This window comes from Fundulus heteroclitus, chromosome 13, assembly GCF_011125445.2.
Source record: "Fundulus heteroclitus isolate FHET01 chromosome 13, MU-UCD_Fhet_4.1, whole genome shotgun sequence".
Taxonomy (NCBI): Eukaryota; Metazoa; Chordata; class Actinopteri; order Cyprinodontiformes; family Fundulidae; genus Fundulus; species Fundulus heteroclitus.
In genome coordinates, this window is record NC_046373.1 from 26,080,783 (window position 1) to 26,100,184 (window position 19,402).

A 19,402-nucleotide genomic window follows, 5' to 3' on the forward strand; every position below is an offset into this window, starting at 1 on the left:
TGTTCTCTTTGCATCTCTCTTTGCAGGTGAAGCAGAATGAGGACATTTTATCATTCTCTCCCTTTTATCTCCTCTTTCTTTCACCTTTTCTCCTTTTTTCATCTTTTCTTGTTTTTCTTTTCCTCTTTTGCTTTCTCAGTGGAGTGCCCATATAACAAAAAATACTCCCTGCATGAATTATAATAAAACTATTTACATGTATAAATAAAGCGGAGCACTATGGCGAACACAGTACTGCTCTAAAATCTGTACTGTAAAATCTGTTGGGCTCTTTTTGGCATTAAGACAACAATTCTGATTGCCACATTGCCAGACAAGACAATATTAAAAAATAAAAAAAAACATGTTTCGATGTCTGAAAAAAACTGCATTGAGAATTTCTTTAAAAAATATATGCACATATTTTTCCTTGATATTTTGTATTGTTGACTGCAAACCAACAAACTGAAAACAAGGAAAATGTGTTCTAAGTCACTCAGATCGTCAAGGAGGCAAATGGATCACGTAAACGTAGCAATGTATAGTAGTATATATTTAGCAGAAACAATGTGTACTTCAAATATAAATGCTGTGTTTTTAATTAAAAAAACAAAACAGATAAAACCTGGGTGACAGCTGGAGGAAATGAGCCTTGTTCAAGAAGGAGTTCTGGGAAACTATGACATAGAAGCTGTGTCACAGAAACCATTGCCCTTGACATTTTCCCAAAAACACTGTCATTATCATCTAGCACACCAAAGTGAAAGATCTTCCAGAGAATTTCCTTCTGATAACACAATGAGGAGTACAGAAAGGCAGAAAAAAAGCTTAACAAAACATGAACCCAAAATGTTTAAAACGTCGCTGGGTGTAAGCCAAACCGCATGTGGACAAATATTGTTTTGAATCGCTTTAACATTTGTGTGGAGTTTACTTTACCTACCTCAGAGCGGATGGGGGACCATAAAATGAGTTACCGAGGCCATATTGATGATAAAATACAAAAAAAAAAAACAATAACTGTTGAATGAAAACAGGAAAAAGTTTCTGTGTTGGTAGCAACAGCAGCTGCCGTTGATGAAAACAGTCCACAGTTATGAGATGAGTTATGAGATTATGAGATTTGCCTGTGCAGATCCTAACTCATTAAATGGTAAAATCTTTAGTTTTCAAACAAACAACATTCCGCCACATATTTGTCAGAACATTTTACATTGTAAAGCATTGTAAAGCTCAATCACTTCAGCTGTAAACCCATTCTATTGCTCAGGACACAGTCTTTTAGCTGCATCTCTCAGATCAATTAAAAGGAAGAAAACAAGTTTAAAAGTATAGCATAGTTATATAAATATAACAAAATGAAACATTGTCCACATCAATGACCTAAATAACACAAAAAAAGTAGGCAATTGTTTTTTAATTCGTGGGGATTTTGGTGATGATCTAAGTGACATTCAACTTTGAACCAGTGGACAAAGACAGCACCAAAAAAAAAACAAAGTCTATTTTTATAACAATATCCTACAAAAAATATTCAGAGCCAATGGTTGTTTAAAAGTGCAAGGCTCTAATACAGAGCAACGAAACCACTGGCAAGTTTAGAGGGAGGAAGGTCAACAGCTGATAAGACTCGGTTGATATCGAGTAAGAACAGAGAGCAGAGATAAACAGCAGCTTAATCAAACTAGCAAAAAGACTTTAATGTGAGTGTAGTTATATGCTGCCAGTTCACCGCAAGCATGACCTAAAAAACACTAAACAATGTGTACAAAAATGTACACAAAATTTTATTGTGAAAATCTTTTTAAAAAAAAAAGGTAAAATTCTTTAAAAAGTACTGTAGGGTTGCCAGTAGGCGATTACTCTACAATTAATGGTACAATTCTGGCAAAGTTATATATTTCGCTGATTGTTATACTGACCAATCACGTGCAACTTGAAAAGGGAAAAGTGAAATGAACACGTTATTCACGTTGGCTGACTGTTTGCCGATGGCTGTGGCCACAGCTCTTACTCCATGGGTAGTTGCTTTAGTTGCATTCATTTTGCACCAAGATCTTTTACTGATGATGGGAGAGTCTGACCACTGCACAAAGCCTTCTCCAGCACAACCCAAAGATTCTCAATGGGGTTAAGGTCTGGACTCTGTGATGGCCAATCCATGTGTTAAAACTATGACTCGTGCTCCCTGAATCATTCTTTCACAAACCCAGTGAATCCTGGCATTGTCAGCTTGGAATGTGCCGTTAGGGAAAAACAAAATCCATTTGATGGAATAACCTGGTCATTCAGCATATTCTTTATTAGTCATTATTATTCATATTCATATTTAGTCAGCTGACGTCATTATTTCCGTGTATAACGTTGCTGAACCTGGATGTGACCAACTGCAGCAACGCCCGGCTCATAGCATTGTTGCCACAGGCTTGTATAGTCGACATGAGGCATGACGGGTGCGTCACTTCACCTGCCTCTCTTCTTTCCCTGATGCACCCATCAATCTGGACTCATCAGATCACATGACCCTCTTCCAGTCCTCCAGAGTCCAGTCTTTGTTCTCCTTTGCAAACTTGAACTTTTTTGGGGGTTATTCTGACTGAGCTGTGGTTCTCTTACAACTACACAGCTGTTCAGTCCCTTAAGTTCCCTTTGCATGGTGGAAATGCTCTTACTTTCACAATTAAACGCACCGATGAGCTCTACTGTGTTTTCCCTTCAATTTGCTTTGTTCAAACGTTTAAGTGAACAGCAATCACAACCATTTAGGATTTCTTTTCCGAGCGCATTTTTTCCTCGAAGATGATGGTTACTATCCTGCCAGTTTTTGATAATGTGTTGGACAGTTCTCAGCCCAATTTTACTAGTTTGTGCAATCTCCTTAGATGTTTCCCTTCTTCATGTATGCCAATGATTTCAATGTTCTTAGAAGGATTAACCGCTTTTCCCCGACCAAAGGATGTCTTTCGACATGGTTCTTTAAGAAATGAGAAGTTACTCATAGCGTCAGCTGGAGTTACCTAACATGTTGCCAGCTGAAGGATGATCGCCCAAGCAGTAATTATCCAATAAGAGGCGCGTGCGTGTTTGCTAAGTTAAATGCAAGTGGTGACTTTTTTGTGGCCAGACAGTGTGTTATTCAAAATAATTTACTGTGAACAAAAACAGATTATTGCTTTTAAAGCGATGGTTTCCAAAATTATACAGCCTAATGTCTCTTACATTGTTACTGTATTTTTTGAGGTAACATTCTGCCAACCACAGCTGCTGTTATTTTACAGTAAATTATGCAAAAGAGAAACAAATCTTACACTGTTGCATTTGGCTGAGAGTACACAGAACAAAAGGAAGATACAGAGAAATAAGTAAACACTGGACCAGGGATACTTTCTTTGGCAAAGAAACCATTGATGGCAGCAATGGCACCATTGAGGCCTCTGTCTAGGAAAGAGGAACAATTGAATACAGACTCAGAGGCTTAAGTGTGTCTTCTAAGGAAAGAATAAAAGATCAAAGGTAATGGCTGCACTATCTATACAATATGTACAGTATTGGAGAGTAGCAGGACACAAATTATATTGATAAAACTCAAAAGACAATGATAAATGCCTGGCACCAGCTGCCATGGCACCCCACAATGTTAAATTCATATTACATGCTTTTATTGTCTGGACAGACTAAGACGAGAAAAAAAAAAAAAAAACTTGCTAATAAATCATAAAAACAGCAAGTTCCTGACGGAATTTGTCTTTGGGATAAATTATCGAAAAACACACACCACTTAACACTGCTTTCTCTTTTTCCAGTAAAGTGCCGTTTGAAGAAAGAGTATTTACTGTTCTAAAGTGGCTGCAGCTGCCAGATAATGAAAGGTTGGTATCAGTACATTGATGTTTCTTTTCAGATTGCCATTCCTTTCTTATTGTATTGAAGTTATCATTAGATTTGCTGTGATGTTTTTTTATTTTATTTTTATTTTAACATAAAAAAATTGTCCCTCAGGCCTGATTTCTACACACTGTACCTGGAAGAACCTGATAAATCTGGGCACAACTTTGGTCCCGTCAGCGGAGGGGTAAGGCCATCTGACTCGATTATCAGACAATAAGGAAGCAAAGGAATTGGTGACTCAGCATTACCACCTGCTCTTTTTAAAGCTTATCGTAAATCTAAAAATTCTGAAGTTTGATCATGTTTTAGAGTTCACTCATAGTTGACTCCAGTTTCCTCGATCAACAATCAAGTACTCAAACTATTTTATCATCATTATTTGTTTTATGCAACTCATAACATTGGATCATAAAAGAGTAAAGACATTTTATTGCACAATAAGAAACGTTTCAAGTTCATTTATAGGTTATTACTCATTATTGATCTTCAAACCCTTGAATCTCATCCAGCATATTTACAGAAAATTCTTGTTGGGTCCTGAAGTAATTTCTGATAAGATTCATAAAATCAAGATAAAGAACTCTCATATTTTAGTGTGGGCAATTGTTCTCAGTGTCCCATGAAAGTCTTTAGCCAGATTGTGCAAGAATGGAAAAATGTAGTTAAATCTGTTTTATGGTCAATAACATCTGTGTTTATATCTTAGCTATCCACAACGGCAATTCCAACGGGTACAATTAGGGGACAGATTGTTGGAATTCAAAGGTTACTACAATACAAACAGTGGAGGAGACAAACTCATTACTGTAACATTACTAATTGTTTCACACATCGCTGAGTGAAATAAATATTTATCCTCAGGCAAAAATAAAACTATGGTGGAAAAACTTATTTTGGTATGCAATGGGCTGTAACATTGTATGTAGCAGATCCCGAGGTTTGCACCTACGTATCTCAAGTGGGACAATGACTTTTTGTCTCATCTGATCATAGCATTTTCTCCCATTTCTCATTTAGCTGTTCACTGACAAACCTAAGATGGGGATGTCTATTTTACATAGCAAGAAGCAAGATTCCTGCCCAATAGAGGACACTGTGTTTTACAGGCTGTTCTTGGTGACTGTAGACCCCAGATCATCACCAAGATGCTTCTGGACAGTTGTTGGCTGATCTCTTACTTTTATCATGGTCATCTTTACCCCGCGAGGCAAGATCTAGTATGAAACTCCCAGGGGGCTAATAGATTGATTCTTCAATTTCCAGCCAATGGCAGCAACAGTCATCATTTTCTTACCAAGCTTTGTGCCAATGGTCTTGTCGCTCCTGCGCATCTAATGTCTTGTCCCCAGTGTTCTGGGACAGCCCTTTGGTCTTGCAAGGGTTAAATGAAAGGAGTAAAATTTCTGTTCTTCATACACAAAATGAGCAACTTGGACTTTTTCTTTCAAATGACCAATTTGTAGCATCTGTTTGACTGGGCTGTTGGGGATCAAAACCTATTTCCCTCAGTTATATGCAAATCATTTTAAAATTTTACAAAAAGTGTAGTCACTCCACTATCAGATTAAACTGTAGAAATAGACTGTTTATGTCTTTAAGGAGGCTGCACAGTGGTAAAGTGGGTAGAACCGTTGCCTTGCAGCAAGAAGGTCCTGGGTTTGAGTCCTAATCCGGTTCCCTGGGTCTTTCTACATGGAGTTTGCATGTTTTCCCTGTGCATGTTTGGGTTCTCTCCGGGTAATCCGGCTTTCTCCCACAGTCCAAAAACATGACTGTTAGTTTAATTGGCCTCTCTAAATTCTCCTTAGGTGTGAGTGTGTGTGTGAATGGATGATTGTCCTGTTTGTCTCTGTGTTGCCCTGCGATAGACCGGTGACCAGTCCAGGGTGTAGCCCGCCTCTCACCGACTGACAGCTGGAGACATCAGCACCCCTAGGGACCCTAATGGGGATAAACGTGTTAGAAAATGGATGGATGTCTTTGTGGGCAAATGTACCAAAATGGTGTCAGGAATGAAGAATTAGGAAATATTAATAAAGAAAGATGACGCCTACACCACTCTAAGTAACGCACCTCGTCAGAGTATAAAAGGACCGCATGTGTTGAATCCTCAATCCCTCCACCATACCACACATCTACCTTTTTACAGGCCTACCAAGCTAACTCAGAAGGCAGCCCTAAAGTATCCACAATCCACCCACTCCCACCGTCCCTTTTTCTTCACTCACCCTTCATCCTAAACTACCAAAATTATTATTTTCACTATAGTCATCTAAACTTGTCTACAAAGTCGCTTCAGGGTTAACAGCATATTTTTTTCAAACCTTCGAGCTGGAGAAGAAACACAACAGGAAGAACACTCTTAAAATGACGCTGGATCTTCTTTCCTCAGAAAAAAAAAACTCGAGGTGATTCTTATTTCAGAGAGGCAGGAACTATTACATTGAATAACATACAGTTTTGTTTAGCGTGACACTTCACTTGTGTAAGATTATTGTTTTGTATGTGGTATTCAAAGGAGTACCATTTGTAGACACAACAAGCCTGTGTGCTGTTTACGCCTAATGGTCCACTAGTGTGTACCAGTCGCCCTGCCAAAAATTTACATGTAGTGTATACTGCGGTAAAGTTAAAAGAATTTAAACAAAACACGCTCACGTCAACGATAACTTTGGAGTTGAGGTTAAGAGTGAGTATGGAGGGGGTTTGGATAAACTAAAGTGAATCACCCTGAGGAAGGGGGTGAATGTTAAGTAAAACAAACTGTAGTTCAATCGTCTGCAACAGAAACTCTCGAGGAAGTAGTCCATGGTCATGTCCTGATGAAGTCATGTCGCAAAACATCTATTGAGGTCTCATGAAACCATGCTGTTTTAAAATAATAATAATAATAATAATAATAATAATAATAATAATAATAATAATAATAATAATAATAATACAGTCTATTTTGGGTTTATTTTGCTGTTCATAATGTGAGTTTGAGCAAACAAGGAGTTGTATTCACTTTAGAAAAATAAGTTAAGTTAGCGGAAGATGCAAGAATAATTTGCAGAGTTTTTCGAATTTATCGCGTATTGCGCAACAGACGGGATCCTTTAGCGCAGCGCGACAGTGTAATTGTAGAGATATTTTTCTTGGTGGCTGTTATAAACAGACAAACACATCATTTAACATTGGCTTTTAAAGAGGAAAAAGTGGTGTTACAGCCATAAATCTAAAATATTTAAGTTATTTGTATGATGGTTTGCTTTTTATTTTTATCCTATTCAGTAAGAAGATTTGTTCGGGCCATTTTATTGTGAAGTTTAGTTTACTTTGAAAGGCTTGCTTCCTGTCGAGTCGTATATTGTATTAGAAAAAAACTATGGATGGATTATCTAGCCACGGAGCAATACAGTTTTACCGTGTAAACTGTGGATGACTTGGAAAAGGAAAATTTTAATTTTTTATGGATAAAGATTTTTTTTGAGTTAAGATTCCCAGTTTGCACGTGTCCTTTACTTCCCGTGTCTAAGGAATGACACTGAAATTTGGATCTCTTGACATAACAAGTGCCTTTTTAAAATAAAGTATAATAATTAAAGGCTACCATTTTGTAGAATATTCTTGTATTTCACTTTTACTTGTCCCCATGTTCTAGTGGGTCCCGTGGAGTCTCTGATATAAAAGAACAAAGTAAATATCAAATTATTAAAATGCAAAAATTCATACTGTAGAAAGTGATAGAAACATCTACCATGGACAGTATTTACGCATTAATTTGTCTGCTGCTTTTTGCCAGCCCTCTCTCCTTGCTGTAACAGATTTTTAGGTGTTTTAATTAATGACTCAAATTCGGCATAACCTTCCATTAAAAGCTCTTGTTCTGCTTGGGAGAAAAACTGTGGCCGTTCTTTGTCCATGCTAAACAGCCAATAGCAGCGTTGCTGATCAATGTTTCTACTATTGATACATTTCCCCTTTTAAACAAACGCATGAGCGCGCAGTTGTCTCAGATAACTCAATCCAGTGATACTAATCGTAAACAACAGGTGTGTTTGAAGAACACAATTAGCCGGATCATGATTAGCCGGATGAAATCATCTTGGATGTGTGATTTGATCTCGGATGTTTTAAGCAACGTACGAAGAACGGACCCCTGGTGGTTAGAACAAGGTGTTTGCATCCTGGACAGTGCATAACTTTTCTGGTTCAAATACCACAGACTGCCCCCCTGGGTCCCTGAGCAAGGATCTTAGCCCCAGAATGCTCCACGGATGCTGCACAATGGCCCACTGCTCTCTAAGGGACAGAGCAAATTGCAACATACATCTCATTGGAATGTATGTGACAATTACAATGTAATAATAATAATAATTGTTATTATTTATTTATGAGGAAGTAGTGAACTGGAAATTGATACGTTTAGTGGTATAGAGTTAGGTCTGAATATAGTCTGAAGATTATTCTCAATGTGTTCAAATTAAAGGCAGTCCAACATCTTAAACCAGACCAATCATTGTTTTAACATCTCTACAAGGCAAATATTTTATGACGGATGAGGCAAGTTCAACGGCACAATGCCAGTGTCTGTCCACTGTCACCACATGATCATCCAGGAGGAGTGGATGCGGCAGATCAATGACTTGATGCGATCGGCTGGGTTTCTGAGACAGAAACCCTTTTAACTAATCTGTCTGTATGATTCATTTGAAATGACTTTTTAAAGTGCCTTGAGATGGCATGTGCTGTGAATTGGTGCTTTTGTAAATACTAAAGTGAACTGAATTATTACATGCAGTAGAGCAGTAGAAAAACAGACCTGTCTAACTCAATCATTAATTGTTAGGAGGTGAGTTTAAAGTGATAACAGTGTGGACTTCAACCAGCAACCAGTGCCCTCTTTCATTCTGTAAATAAGAATCAGGGTTGTTCTAGGTATGTTTTAGAAGAACCGTGTACACAGCAAGACTGGTGAAAGATTGGTTTGATGAACATGAAAGTGAAGTTGAACATCTCCCATGACCTGCAAAGTCACCAGATCTAAATATTATTGAGCCACTTTGGGGTGTTTTGGAGGAGCGAGTCAGGAAACATTTTCCTCCACCAGCATCACATTGTGACCTGACCACTATCCTGCAAGAAGAATGGCTTAAAATCCCTCTGACCTGTGCAGCACTTGTATATGTCATTCCCAAGACGAATCGACGTTATATTGGCCACAAAAGGAGGCCCTACGCCATACTAATAAATTATTGTGGTCTAAAACCAGGTGTTTCAGTTTCATTGTCCAACACCTGTATACATAAATGTTACGAAACAGGAGTTTGACACATCCGAGCAAGTGAAATCGTCAAACCGGATAAATTCCCAAACAGCAGGATATGATTGCCTCCTCTTGATCCTCAAAGATGGCAATATGTCAAATGAAGATCAAAGTGAATTAAACTAAGTTTGCCTGACTTTGCAAAGATATATAAAAGGGGGACAGCAGTGCTCAAATTGAAAAGTCCACTCATGCGTGTGTTGGCCCCAGGTTTCCCCAGCTGTGAAAACATGAACATCCTGTTTCCACACATCATGTCCTTTTGAAGAAATGAGTTTAATTTGTTTCTACTTAACCAGAGGATGAGATTTGCTCTGTTGTCACGAATGAAGCTGAGAAGAAAAGAGGGACAAAGCCGACAGACTGTGTGTCATCCTTGAACATCTGTCCGTTTAAGGATTAATGACAAGTCTTAGACAAATACACGCTGCAACTCATTCAGGGAAAGCTTTTTAGGCTGCACAAACAAGAGTGGAATTGGATGTTTTAGCAATGTGTAATATCCCCAGGCTTAAACAGCAATGCCTCCTCCTCCTCCACCAAGTAGTCACCTTGCTGTCTCTTTCTGTCATGAATAGGGCTAAGAGACTGCACAATGAAGCAAATGTGCATTTCCAATTTCAGAACCACTGAGAAGTTGAGGTAAACTCATCATTGGTATTGGGGTCATTAATGTCGGGGACGTCGAATAAATGTTTCAGCAAATTGCACCTCAATCACATGTTTTTCCTGTATATTAGCAGGCTTTAGGAATGAGGCGAGCTTTACATTTCAACTTTCTTTTTGGCTAAACCGGTAGATAAACTGGTGGGTTTCCAAACCTTAAACCAAGTCTATAAACTTTCATTGGGTTTGAGGTTGGGCTCTATTCCATATGATAAAGCTAGTTTGCTTTGTCCAATAGAAAGACAGTTATGAGGTCTGTTTGGGGTTCTGTTTCAGTTAAAAAATTCAATGGCGTCCACTGTGGTCCTGTCCATGGTTTGACTGACTCTTGGTGGTTCCTTGATTGCGGCAGGAGACAATTTGGACAATGGTCTAAAATGCACATTTAATGAATTTTGAAATAGATTAAACAGACTAACATTGGGCTCCTGGCTTGCCTTCCCAAAGCTCTAACATCAACCATGTTGAAAATGTGTCAACTTGCTTAAAGACTGTGCCGGGAGCCAATTGATCGGTTTGGCCTAGAAAAGTGTACACAATAATTCTGGACCTGACTATAATAGTAATTTTAGGCTTAATTCTTTGAAATGTTCTCCTGTATTGGATGCAAAGGTTACAACCTAAAGAATCTTCGTAACAACAATAGGATTCAAAAGAATAGAATCATTGTATGAAGTCGATATTTTCAGACAGGGTCAAAATGATACATTGAGGCTTGTGTGTGTTCTTGGACTTGCAGCTGATCAGGAACATGTGTAAAGTGATGACCTTTTTTTGGTCCTCACTTTTTTTTCTGGGCTAGGGGTTAGGTTTAGCACTAAGGTGTCAATTAGGTTTAGGGTTGGTGTTAGAGTTAGGTATATGCTGGTAAAGGTTAGGGTCAGGCCATTGAAAGGCTTGAAAATTCATGAAATCTGTGCACGTTTAGACACTGTCCTCATATTGTACTTTAAACAAGGGTGTGTGTGTGAGTTTGTATGTACACACGCAACTAATAGTATTTGGTTATTCACTCTTGGATTGCACATTAAAAATAAATCTGGCTTTGGCCTGATTTGACCAAATGTCTCTCTGAAATTTTGTTTAACGCTTTCATCTCTGTCAAGTATCAACTGAAACATATTTTTCCTTCTGCTGAGTGTTTCACCTGTTTCCCTACAGATCATTTCAGCAATCCAGGGAGTGGATAACATAATGCGTCAGCTCATGAATGGCCTCAAGCAACTTGACCTACATCGCTGTCTCAACATCATTGTTGTTGCTGATCATGGTAACTCGGAACATACTGCATGACAAGATATGTCGAATCTTGTTTCTGATATGCATTAATCTTTAAAATCCTAAAATTTTTGTTTTCTTTGTGGTTGTTTTTTTTATTCTTCCGTGCTTATCCTAAACACTGAGTCAGTTTTTGGTGCACGAGAAATGCTTTAGCTCCCATTGTGGAACACTTGAAGAGAAAGCACATTTGAGTCTTAAATCTGGTCATGAATCTGTCAAACTCTCCAGGAGACCTAAATCCACTGCATCTGTTTATGCTTTCGTTTTACTTTTATTCAGCAACAATTTTTTTATTTTATTTATTTATTTATGTTGCCCTTCAAGTTGCACAGTAAAGTGACTGAAAGTCTGATGATGTAGAAATGTTGTACACGCCAAGAGCGTTTTTATTTTTTTATTTTGAGTTTTGCCTTTTCAGTGGCAGTAAGCCATAACAATGAAAATGAATAGTAACCAGCACTTGAAATGTATCAGTCCGTGTGTTGAACGCACCTCGAGGAAATGTGCAGTTGTGGTTAGTCAATAGAAAACAGAAAACTATTGCGTGTTCTGCCTTTTAAAAAAATTTTGGATCTTTGATTTACATTAAAGGTAGAGTCATTGATTTTGCCAGAAATTTCGCCAAGTCCCTTTTTGAATAACTGCGCATGCGCAAGAATTTCTTACCTGCTCTTCCACTCTTCAGCGGAATCACGTAAAAAAAAATCTTCCAAATCCACTCGTGTCTTATTTCTTTCTACTGAGGCCTTCCTCTTCTTATCATAAACTTATACGCGGTTCGCTCCTTGCAACTCTCAGCCATGGTCAAAGTATTAAGTGAGAGCAGCTGAGCTACAATGAAAGGCTAACACCGAAGCTAACCGCTAAGCTAACAGGATACATAAACACTACAAGTGCGCATGCACAGCCAGCAAGTGGAAACCAACAAGGAACGTGCACGCACACTGGCGTTACGTGAGCGCGTCAGAATGATTGGCTTGTGAGGCAACCAATAGATAAGGTGATACCCCCAGAACCTGAAGGACAGAGGGGGATGAGAGCAGAACCTAAACCTCTGACCAATCCCGGCTATTCGCTCCAAATGACAGGTTCGGTCAGAGTATTACAGGCCTGCAGCTTTCACAGAGATCTAATTTTTTTAACCTCCTTTTTCTGTATACATGATGTATCGACTACTGTCAGAGTGGAAGGACCATTTCACCCAGTATAACAAAAAGTGTTTCTGAACAGGATTACCAACCACAGCTTTAATGCAACCTTGCAGGTATGGAGGACACCAGCTGTGACCGGAAGGAGGTGATGCAGGAACTGGTGGGGGATACCAGTAATTATTTTGTCAATGAGGGACCATTTGGACGCATCAGAGCCAGGGATAAAGACTCGGTGTGTAAGTAGACATGTTACTAGTAGATGTTATGCTTTCAGGCCTTGTTCATTGCCGTGACTAGTATGTTTCTGGGCAGAAACCTTGATGAAAAGAAAATTTTTATCTGTTGTTTTTTTTTCCTTTTTGTGTTTCAGAGGGAGGGAAAGAAAAATATGTTTACCCTCCTTTCATCTGGCAACAAAGTGTTCCATTCATGCATGTGTGTGAAAGATAGGAATATACAATCTGCCAACTGCCCTTCATAGCTCCATATTTCACAATCAAGAAATGGTACACTGTGGGCGTTCTTCTCGTAAAATTCTGTATTCGTTTACGCTCTTTCACGGAATATGCCTATCATGTCACGCACTATAATTGTGTTGACGTAAAAAGGAAGACTGACCTTATACATGCACACAAACCCACGCAGCAATAGCAAAGTGAGAAAGAAAAACACTGTAAATGAAACCAACTCTCCCTCTAATCAGACATTGCTTCTAATTTCAGGGGCATTTTGTGGCGCATAAACTGATTGCCATGAATGAGAGATGATAACGATATTACAGTAACATCTGCTTAGATTTTAAAGCGGAGTTCCCAGTATGCCTTTTGATCATTACAGGATTATTCTAAAAACTAGATATAAACCATAAATAAAGTTGTACATCATTACTAGGCCTTACACGTGAAGTCAGTAAGAATGTGCATTACAAATACACTGATTGCAAGTTGTAAACTAGTTATTACAGCTGGCTATCGTAGTCTCTTAAAAAGCATCTCTTAACCTTATTTTACCATTTTCCTTCTGGCCTATAGGCCATACAATGGTTTGAAAAAGTTTTTTTTTTATGGTTTTATTTATCAAGGGCGAAGGCAATCCAAACCAACCAGGCCCTGTGTGAAGAAATTACCACCTTCTAAACTTAATAACTCTTTGTGTAATCCTTGATCTCTACTGGCACCAACATTATTCCTTGAAGGAATTTTGGCCCACATTGTGTTGCAGAATTGTTATATCATATTCCACTAAGGATTCTTTTTAAGGTCATAGCGCAACATCTCAATCAGATTTGAGACTGGAATTTACCTAACTGACTTGAAATCTCTGTTTTGTTTTGTCTGATCCTTTCAGAGGACTTGCTGGTGTGGTTCTGATCACTATCCTTCTTTGTGGCCATAGCATGCTTGAAGCATCACGTGTTAATGGTAACTGGCAATGTGATTGGCTTAAATAGTTTTATCCTGTGCCAAATTTTTGTGACCAGACACTACCCTTTACTGTGACCCTGTCTGATGAATGGTAGAGCATTTCTGCTGGGCCTGTGAGTAAAGCAGGTCCGAAGAACAGAGAAGACATGGTGGCTATGGCAAGTGTCTGTTTAGACTGGTGTTTGAGCAGCTGCTGGAGATTCAGTGCCCTCTTCTTCAGGTAGTGGGGACAAAAGCTTTGTTGACCTAATTCGACACATATTGGGGAATCTGTAATTTTGTCTGATTATTTTCTGTTGGAGCTGGTCAGGTTAAAGTTTATTTTTGAAAAAGGTACTGTCAACATTACTTTACTTTGAAACCAAGGTTTCTGTGAAGATGCATGTTTTTTGCTCGGCCAGTCAAGATCAAGACGTTAACGCACGTGTTGCCCCAAATGCAGCTTTGTGGGGGGGCAAAGAGGAAGAACCCTGATGTGCTCATGCTTTTATAACTCAACGACAGCACGAAGATTCCAGCTGTGAAACCTCCCCTTCCTTGAAGCTGTCACGAAATTAGAATTGAATAGAATTGCTTTTATTGTCCCAAGATTGGGGAAACTCAGACGTGACGGTGGCAAAAACGCTCAGACAGAGTTGTATACTACATTAAGTAATAACTCGTGCATTCTGGGATTCAGAGTTTTATACCTCTTTTGTTCTTTGTGTGCATTTAAGTCCTTGTTTCCTCTCATTGCCAGGCCCAGCATCTGGATGCTGTTCTGGGCTCCTGGATGACGTATTGTTTCATTCTTATGTAATTTAAGTAGGCCAGTTACACCAGGGAGTGTTTTCCTCTGTACCGAGTCTCCTCTATTTGTGCATAATTGCTCTTACTGTAGATTGCTTGACTCCCATAACCTTAGAAATTGTTTTGACCATTTCCACACTTAAAGATGTCCATGGTGTTCTCTTGTTTTCTCGATTTGAATTACATTGAGGCGTTGTGTGTTTTGAGATGTTTTGGCCTAACCCATGTTTTCAGACAGGTTCTACTTAATTGTTTGATTTTAACACGTCTTGCAGTAATTACACCTGGGTGGACATGATGAAAATGAGCTCAGCTTTCCAAAAAAATTAGTTTTTTCATAGGTCACAAATTCATCAAGTCATGATGGTCAAGTTGAGGTTGATGTTTTTTCCCCTTAATAAACACAAGAATAATTTAAAAGTACAGCCTTTATTTAAACCGGTTATCTTTGTCTGAAACCTTTTAAGTCTGACAAAAATAAATCACAAATAGAAGAAACTTTTAAAGAGTCACACCACTGTATGTGGATCCCTTACTCTATAGGTCTAAAAAAATAATATTTTCTGGGAAGCAGAATTCACATCATGTCATTGATGTCAAATTAATGGAATTTACAGTACTCATAGTATCACTTGTTGTCACTCAGATCAAAAGAAAATCATTAATCTTTTTCCAAGAATATATGGGACTAAATATATGGGATTTCGTGGTAAATAAACATTACTCTTCACTCCAGTGCACTGGCTTCAAGTAAACTTCATTAATAAGAAGTAATGGTTTAAATTTGGTCAGAATAGGTCTTGAAATAGGAAGAATTGTGCTTTAAACTTCACTATACAACAGTTTATGACCCAACAGGTCTACTAATAACATGCTAGCTTTGAATATGTGATTCAGATCCTACTTTTATCTCTTTTAGGGAATTCTAAATATCAATATAAAAAAATATAAATACTCATTTTGTAAATCAAATGGAACAGGTTGGCAGTTTAAAATTACAGGTGTTTAAAATGCTCATTGTATAATATATTAAATGAATTAAGCAAACATTTCAGCTTCTATGGGTAAAATATTATTAAGGGGTCCTAACTCAATTTGATGTGATAAGTTTGTTGTGCCTTAACAGTGCAGTTATGGTTCTAAAATTATACACATATGTTTTTGTCTGAATAGTGGACTCTGCTGGACTCGTTGCAAATATGAGTGTAAGTATTTATTTTAACAATTGCCTAAAGCATTATTGCATAGATTACGTGCCTACGTCTAACAAATAACATTAGGACTTTGAGGTTTAAATTCAAAACCCAAACTTTTTAAATTACCTGATTTGTGTAATGCTAATCCGATTTTTGCTAGTCATAAGAAATGTATCTAGCCAATATCCTTTACAAAAGCAAATAATTCATATAAATTCAATGTCTATGCTTGTGATTACTTAAGTGCAAGAAGCCAGACCAGAAGATCACGCCATACCTGAAATCCAACCTACCAAAGCGCCTACACTTTGCCAACAGTCGCCGTATCGAAGATGTCAATGTCCTGGTTGAACCAAAGTGGCTATTTGAGAGGTATTAACTGTGCATTTACAATTTGTTTAACCTGACTGGAATAATCACATAATTCTGGCTCACGTAGAGATCCAGCAAATTTCAGAGCCTCTGATCTTTTGTTTTTTTATTTTTCATTTGTTAAACTTTTCAGGACAGCAAACCAACCATATAGGACATTTTCTATTGTACTTTTATCAAATCAGTTTTATCATTTTCATTGCTGTCATGGTTTGGACATGCAACCTTCAAGCAGAGGAGTTTCCATCAGCAGAGAGTTAAACTGTCGACTTATTGGAAAGTCCCAACAGTCAGTTATATTCCTGTACATCAGGCAGGTACAGTGAATAGTCCGTTCTGTTTTAAAAGAGGACTTTCATCCACTTCACCGAGAGTTTCAGCTTCCTAGTCCCTAAATGTAGAACAAGACGTTTTAAGAACAGCTTTGCTCCCGTTGCTGTTACTGCAGTGAACAAGCTGAAAGAACACTGTCACTATAATGGACTTTATTATAGTGACAGTGTATTATATTTTGAGCATTATGACACCAGATAGTTCTGGTCATGATTGCAGGGTGTGTGTGTGTTTGTTGTTGTTTTTTTCCAAATGAGGCATAGTTGTTATAAAGTGCTACCGTCGGCAATCCCAGATAGTAAGCAGACTTGAACAGTTGGGTTTTGAGTTCAGACTTTACCTGGTAGAGGGTGTCAGTGTTACGGATGTCCAGATGGAGTTTATCGTTTTAAATAAAAAAGCTTCAGGAAATGAGGAACAATTAAATTAAATTTATGTCTGAGACTTCAGCCTTTTGTTGGTTATAATTGATCAAAACCCTACTGCTAATAATAATAATAAAGGACCCAAAGCTGCGAAAAACTGATGGATTTTATTGTTCTAACAAAAATGTGCCTTTTCTTTCTTTCTTTCTTTCTTTCTTTCTTTCTTTCTTTCTTTCTTTCTTTCTTTTTTTCTAATAATAGTGTTCTGTCTTTTTTGCACACTTTATCACATCAGCCATCATGAACGCAGTAGAGAAAATGGTGACTTCGCATTGGCTCAGGAGAAATCTGCTTGTTCCTGTTCCGTTAAAAAAAAATAAAAAAATATCTAGGTTTCTTTTAGAATCCATGGTGGAAAAAGCTTATTTGTGGCTTTTGTTAATCCCAAAGTGTGTCTTTAAAGAAAGGAAGCATAAAAAGCTGAAAATAATCAAGAAGACGCATTTATTCTTCCAAAGAAAAAGAATACGATGTTTCTCCCATTCTCCACAAAGATGAAGGGCCAGCATAGCAAGAAAACCATTCTGTGCCTGTGAAATGTGTTAACATTTTTAATAGACTATCATTCTCTCAGGGAAGTTTTCAACTTCCAATTGGGAAGAAAGTGTTTCATAATGATGAGAAGGTTGGAGAGTGATGACTTAAAAATTTGCTGTATTCAGTTTGTGGTTACCACCATAGCCTGATTCACCCCATTCTACACCCCTGTGGTTCATTTATTGTTCATTGTTCATGGCTGGACTTTTAGTAATGTATGACTGGAAACAGAAAAACATGAATAAAAACAGAAATTAAGAAACTCACCGCTGTTTCCGTAGAAATCCGGGATCACTCACATTCTGCTCAGGTGGAAATCATGGCTATGACAATGATGCTGAGAGCATGCATGTGAGTAAAGAGTCCTACCTCCCCCTTCTTCCAAAGCATAGCAAAAACAAGATTACATATTTATGTTTCTTTCTTTTTACTTTTCCAGGCAATGTTTCTTAGTTTTGGTCCCAAGTTTCTCCAAAAAAACAAAATCGAACCCTTTGCCAACATTGAGCTGTACAATCTAATGTGTGGTGAGTGTTTTATTTCTCAAAGGAGAACGTGGAGCGTAAAATTGAGCCAGCGTGTTAACTCTAAATGCAAAATGTGAGATTTATTGTAAAAACATTCTCTTAAAAAGCTTTAAAAAAAGAACGCAGCAAAGACATATTTGCACAGTCACAAATATTTTTTTACATGCACAGATGTGTTGGAGATCTCTCCATCTGAGAACAACGGGACTCATGGCAGCATGAATCATGTTCTGAGAAAGACCTTCTACAGCCCAACACACCCTCCAGAGCAGAGTAGGCCGACTCAGTGCCCACTGATCAGCCTGACCCCGGAGGATGATCTGGGATGTAATTGTTCGGCACTGGTGAGTAGTATCACGTCTGCTAAGCCATTCATATTACAAGTTAGAGACTATCCAGGGTTAGCCAGGCTGAGAGGAAAAGGCCACATCTTCTTTCTCAATCTTGAAGGTTTGAGAAAGTAAAGTATCATGCCCTGATCTAAAGAAATAAGGTGGAGAAACAGTTGCTGACATCTATCAGCCTTCAAAGGGTTAGAAATAATTTTTTAAAGCTTTCGGACTGAAGCAAACCACAATTAGGGCCTCTCTTCACAAATGAGACTTTCCCAGGAGTGACTGATCAACCATATTGGTTAAATGACCAATCAATTGCTCACCAAGGAGGTCATAAAAAAAAAAAACTATTGCATGCCTCATATGCCTTAGTTATTTAAATCCCGTAAGAGTTGCGGGTAGTATTCACTTCTAGGTTCTCACAGCTATGCCTAAAATTACACCCTGAAGTAGGAAAGAAGCCGAATGGCAGGGAAGGAAAAGGATCGCACAAGGGTACAGAAAAGACAGAAATGTTCATACTAACACAATTGGGAAAATTTTCTGCAGCCTGATAAGACAGTAGTGAAACTTTTCAGAAGGTTTGTGTTATTCTACGTGTGATATAAAACTAACACAGCATTTCCGAAATTAAAGCGGAATATAATAATGACAGCCAAACATGGTGGCGGTAGTGTGATAGTCTGGAACAGATTTGCTTCTTCAGTGCTGGGACATCTTGCAGAGAATATTGGAACAATGAGTTCTGCTCTCCAGAAACAAAAAAAAAAACTTTGAGGGGAATGTCCAGCCATTATTTTATAACCTTGAGCCAAAACAAATCTTGGTAATGCAGGAAGGCAAAGTTCCAAAGCACACCAACAAGTCTTAATGGAGTGGTTTGGAGTGGCCTAGCCAAAGTCCGGCTCTAAATCTGACCTGACAAAAAGTTCTACTTTGTGCCTGAAATGAAACAATTCTGCAACAAAGAGTGGTGAGAGAGCATTCTTGCATTCTGAGAAGGCTGAAGGTACCCAGTTTGAACCCCACAGACTGCTACTATGGCTTCCTGAGCATGACCCTTAAATCCAGATTGCTCTCCTGGTGCTCTAACTTGCCCTCTGCTACCTAAGGTGGACAAATTAAATGCAGAAGACAAATTTCATTAGAATGTACAATTGCAATGACAAAGATTTCTTCTTTTTCTTCTTG

The 19,402-nt window shown here is 38.2% G+C and overlaps 1 protein-coding gene across 2 annotated transcripts in view; it reads left to right on the forward strand.

Annotated features, from left to right (window-relative positions):
- LOC105916450 (venom phosphodiesterase 1) overlaps window positions 1-19,402 on the forward strand; it is a 65,368-nt gene that overhangs the window by 17,496 nt on the left and 28,470 nt on the right. For both annotated transcript variants that reach the window (XM_036145501.1, XM_012850979.3), the window contains exons 10-18: window positions 3,783-3,848; window positions 3,979-4,051; window positions 11,003-11,111; window positions 12,387-12,509; window positions 15,660-15,691; window positions 15,927-16,054; window positions 17,631-17,700; window positions 17,789-17,876; window positions 18,048-18,220. In XM_036145501.1, coding sequence (XP_036001394.1) covers window positions 3,783-3,848; window positions 3,979-4,051; window positions 11,003-11,111; window positions 12,387-12,509; window positions 15,660-15,691; window positions 15,927-16,054; window positions 17,631-17,700; window positions 17,789-17,876; window positions 18,048-18,220 — 862 coding nt within the window. The remainder of the gene's footprint in view (window positions 1-3,782; window positions 3,849-3,978; window positions 4,052-11,002; window positions 11,112-12,386; window positions 12,510-15,659; window positions 15,692-15,926; window positions 16,055-17,630; window positions 17,701-17,788; window positions 17,877-18,047; window positions 18,221-19,402) is intronic.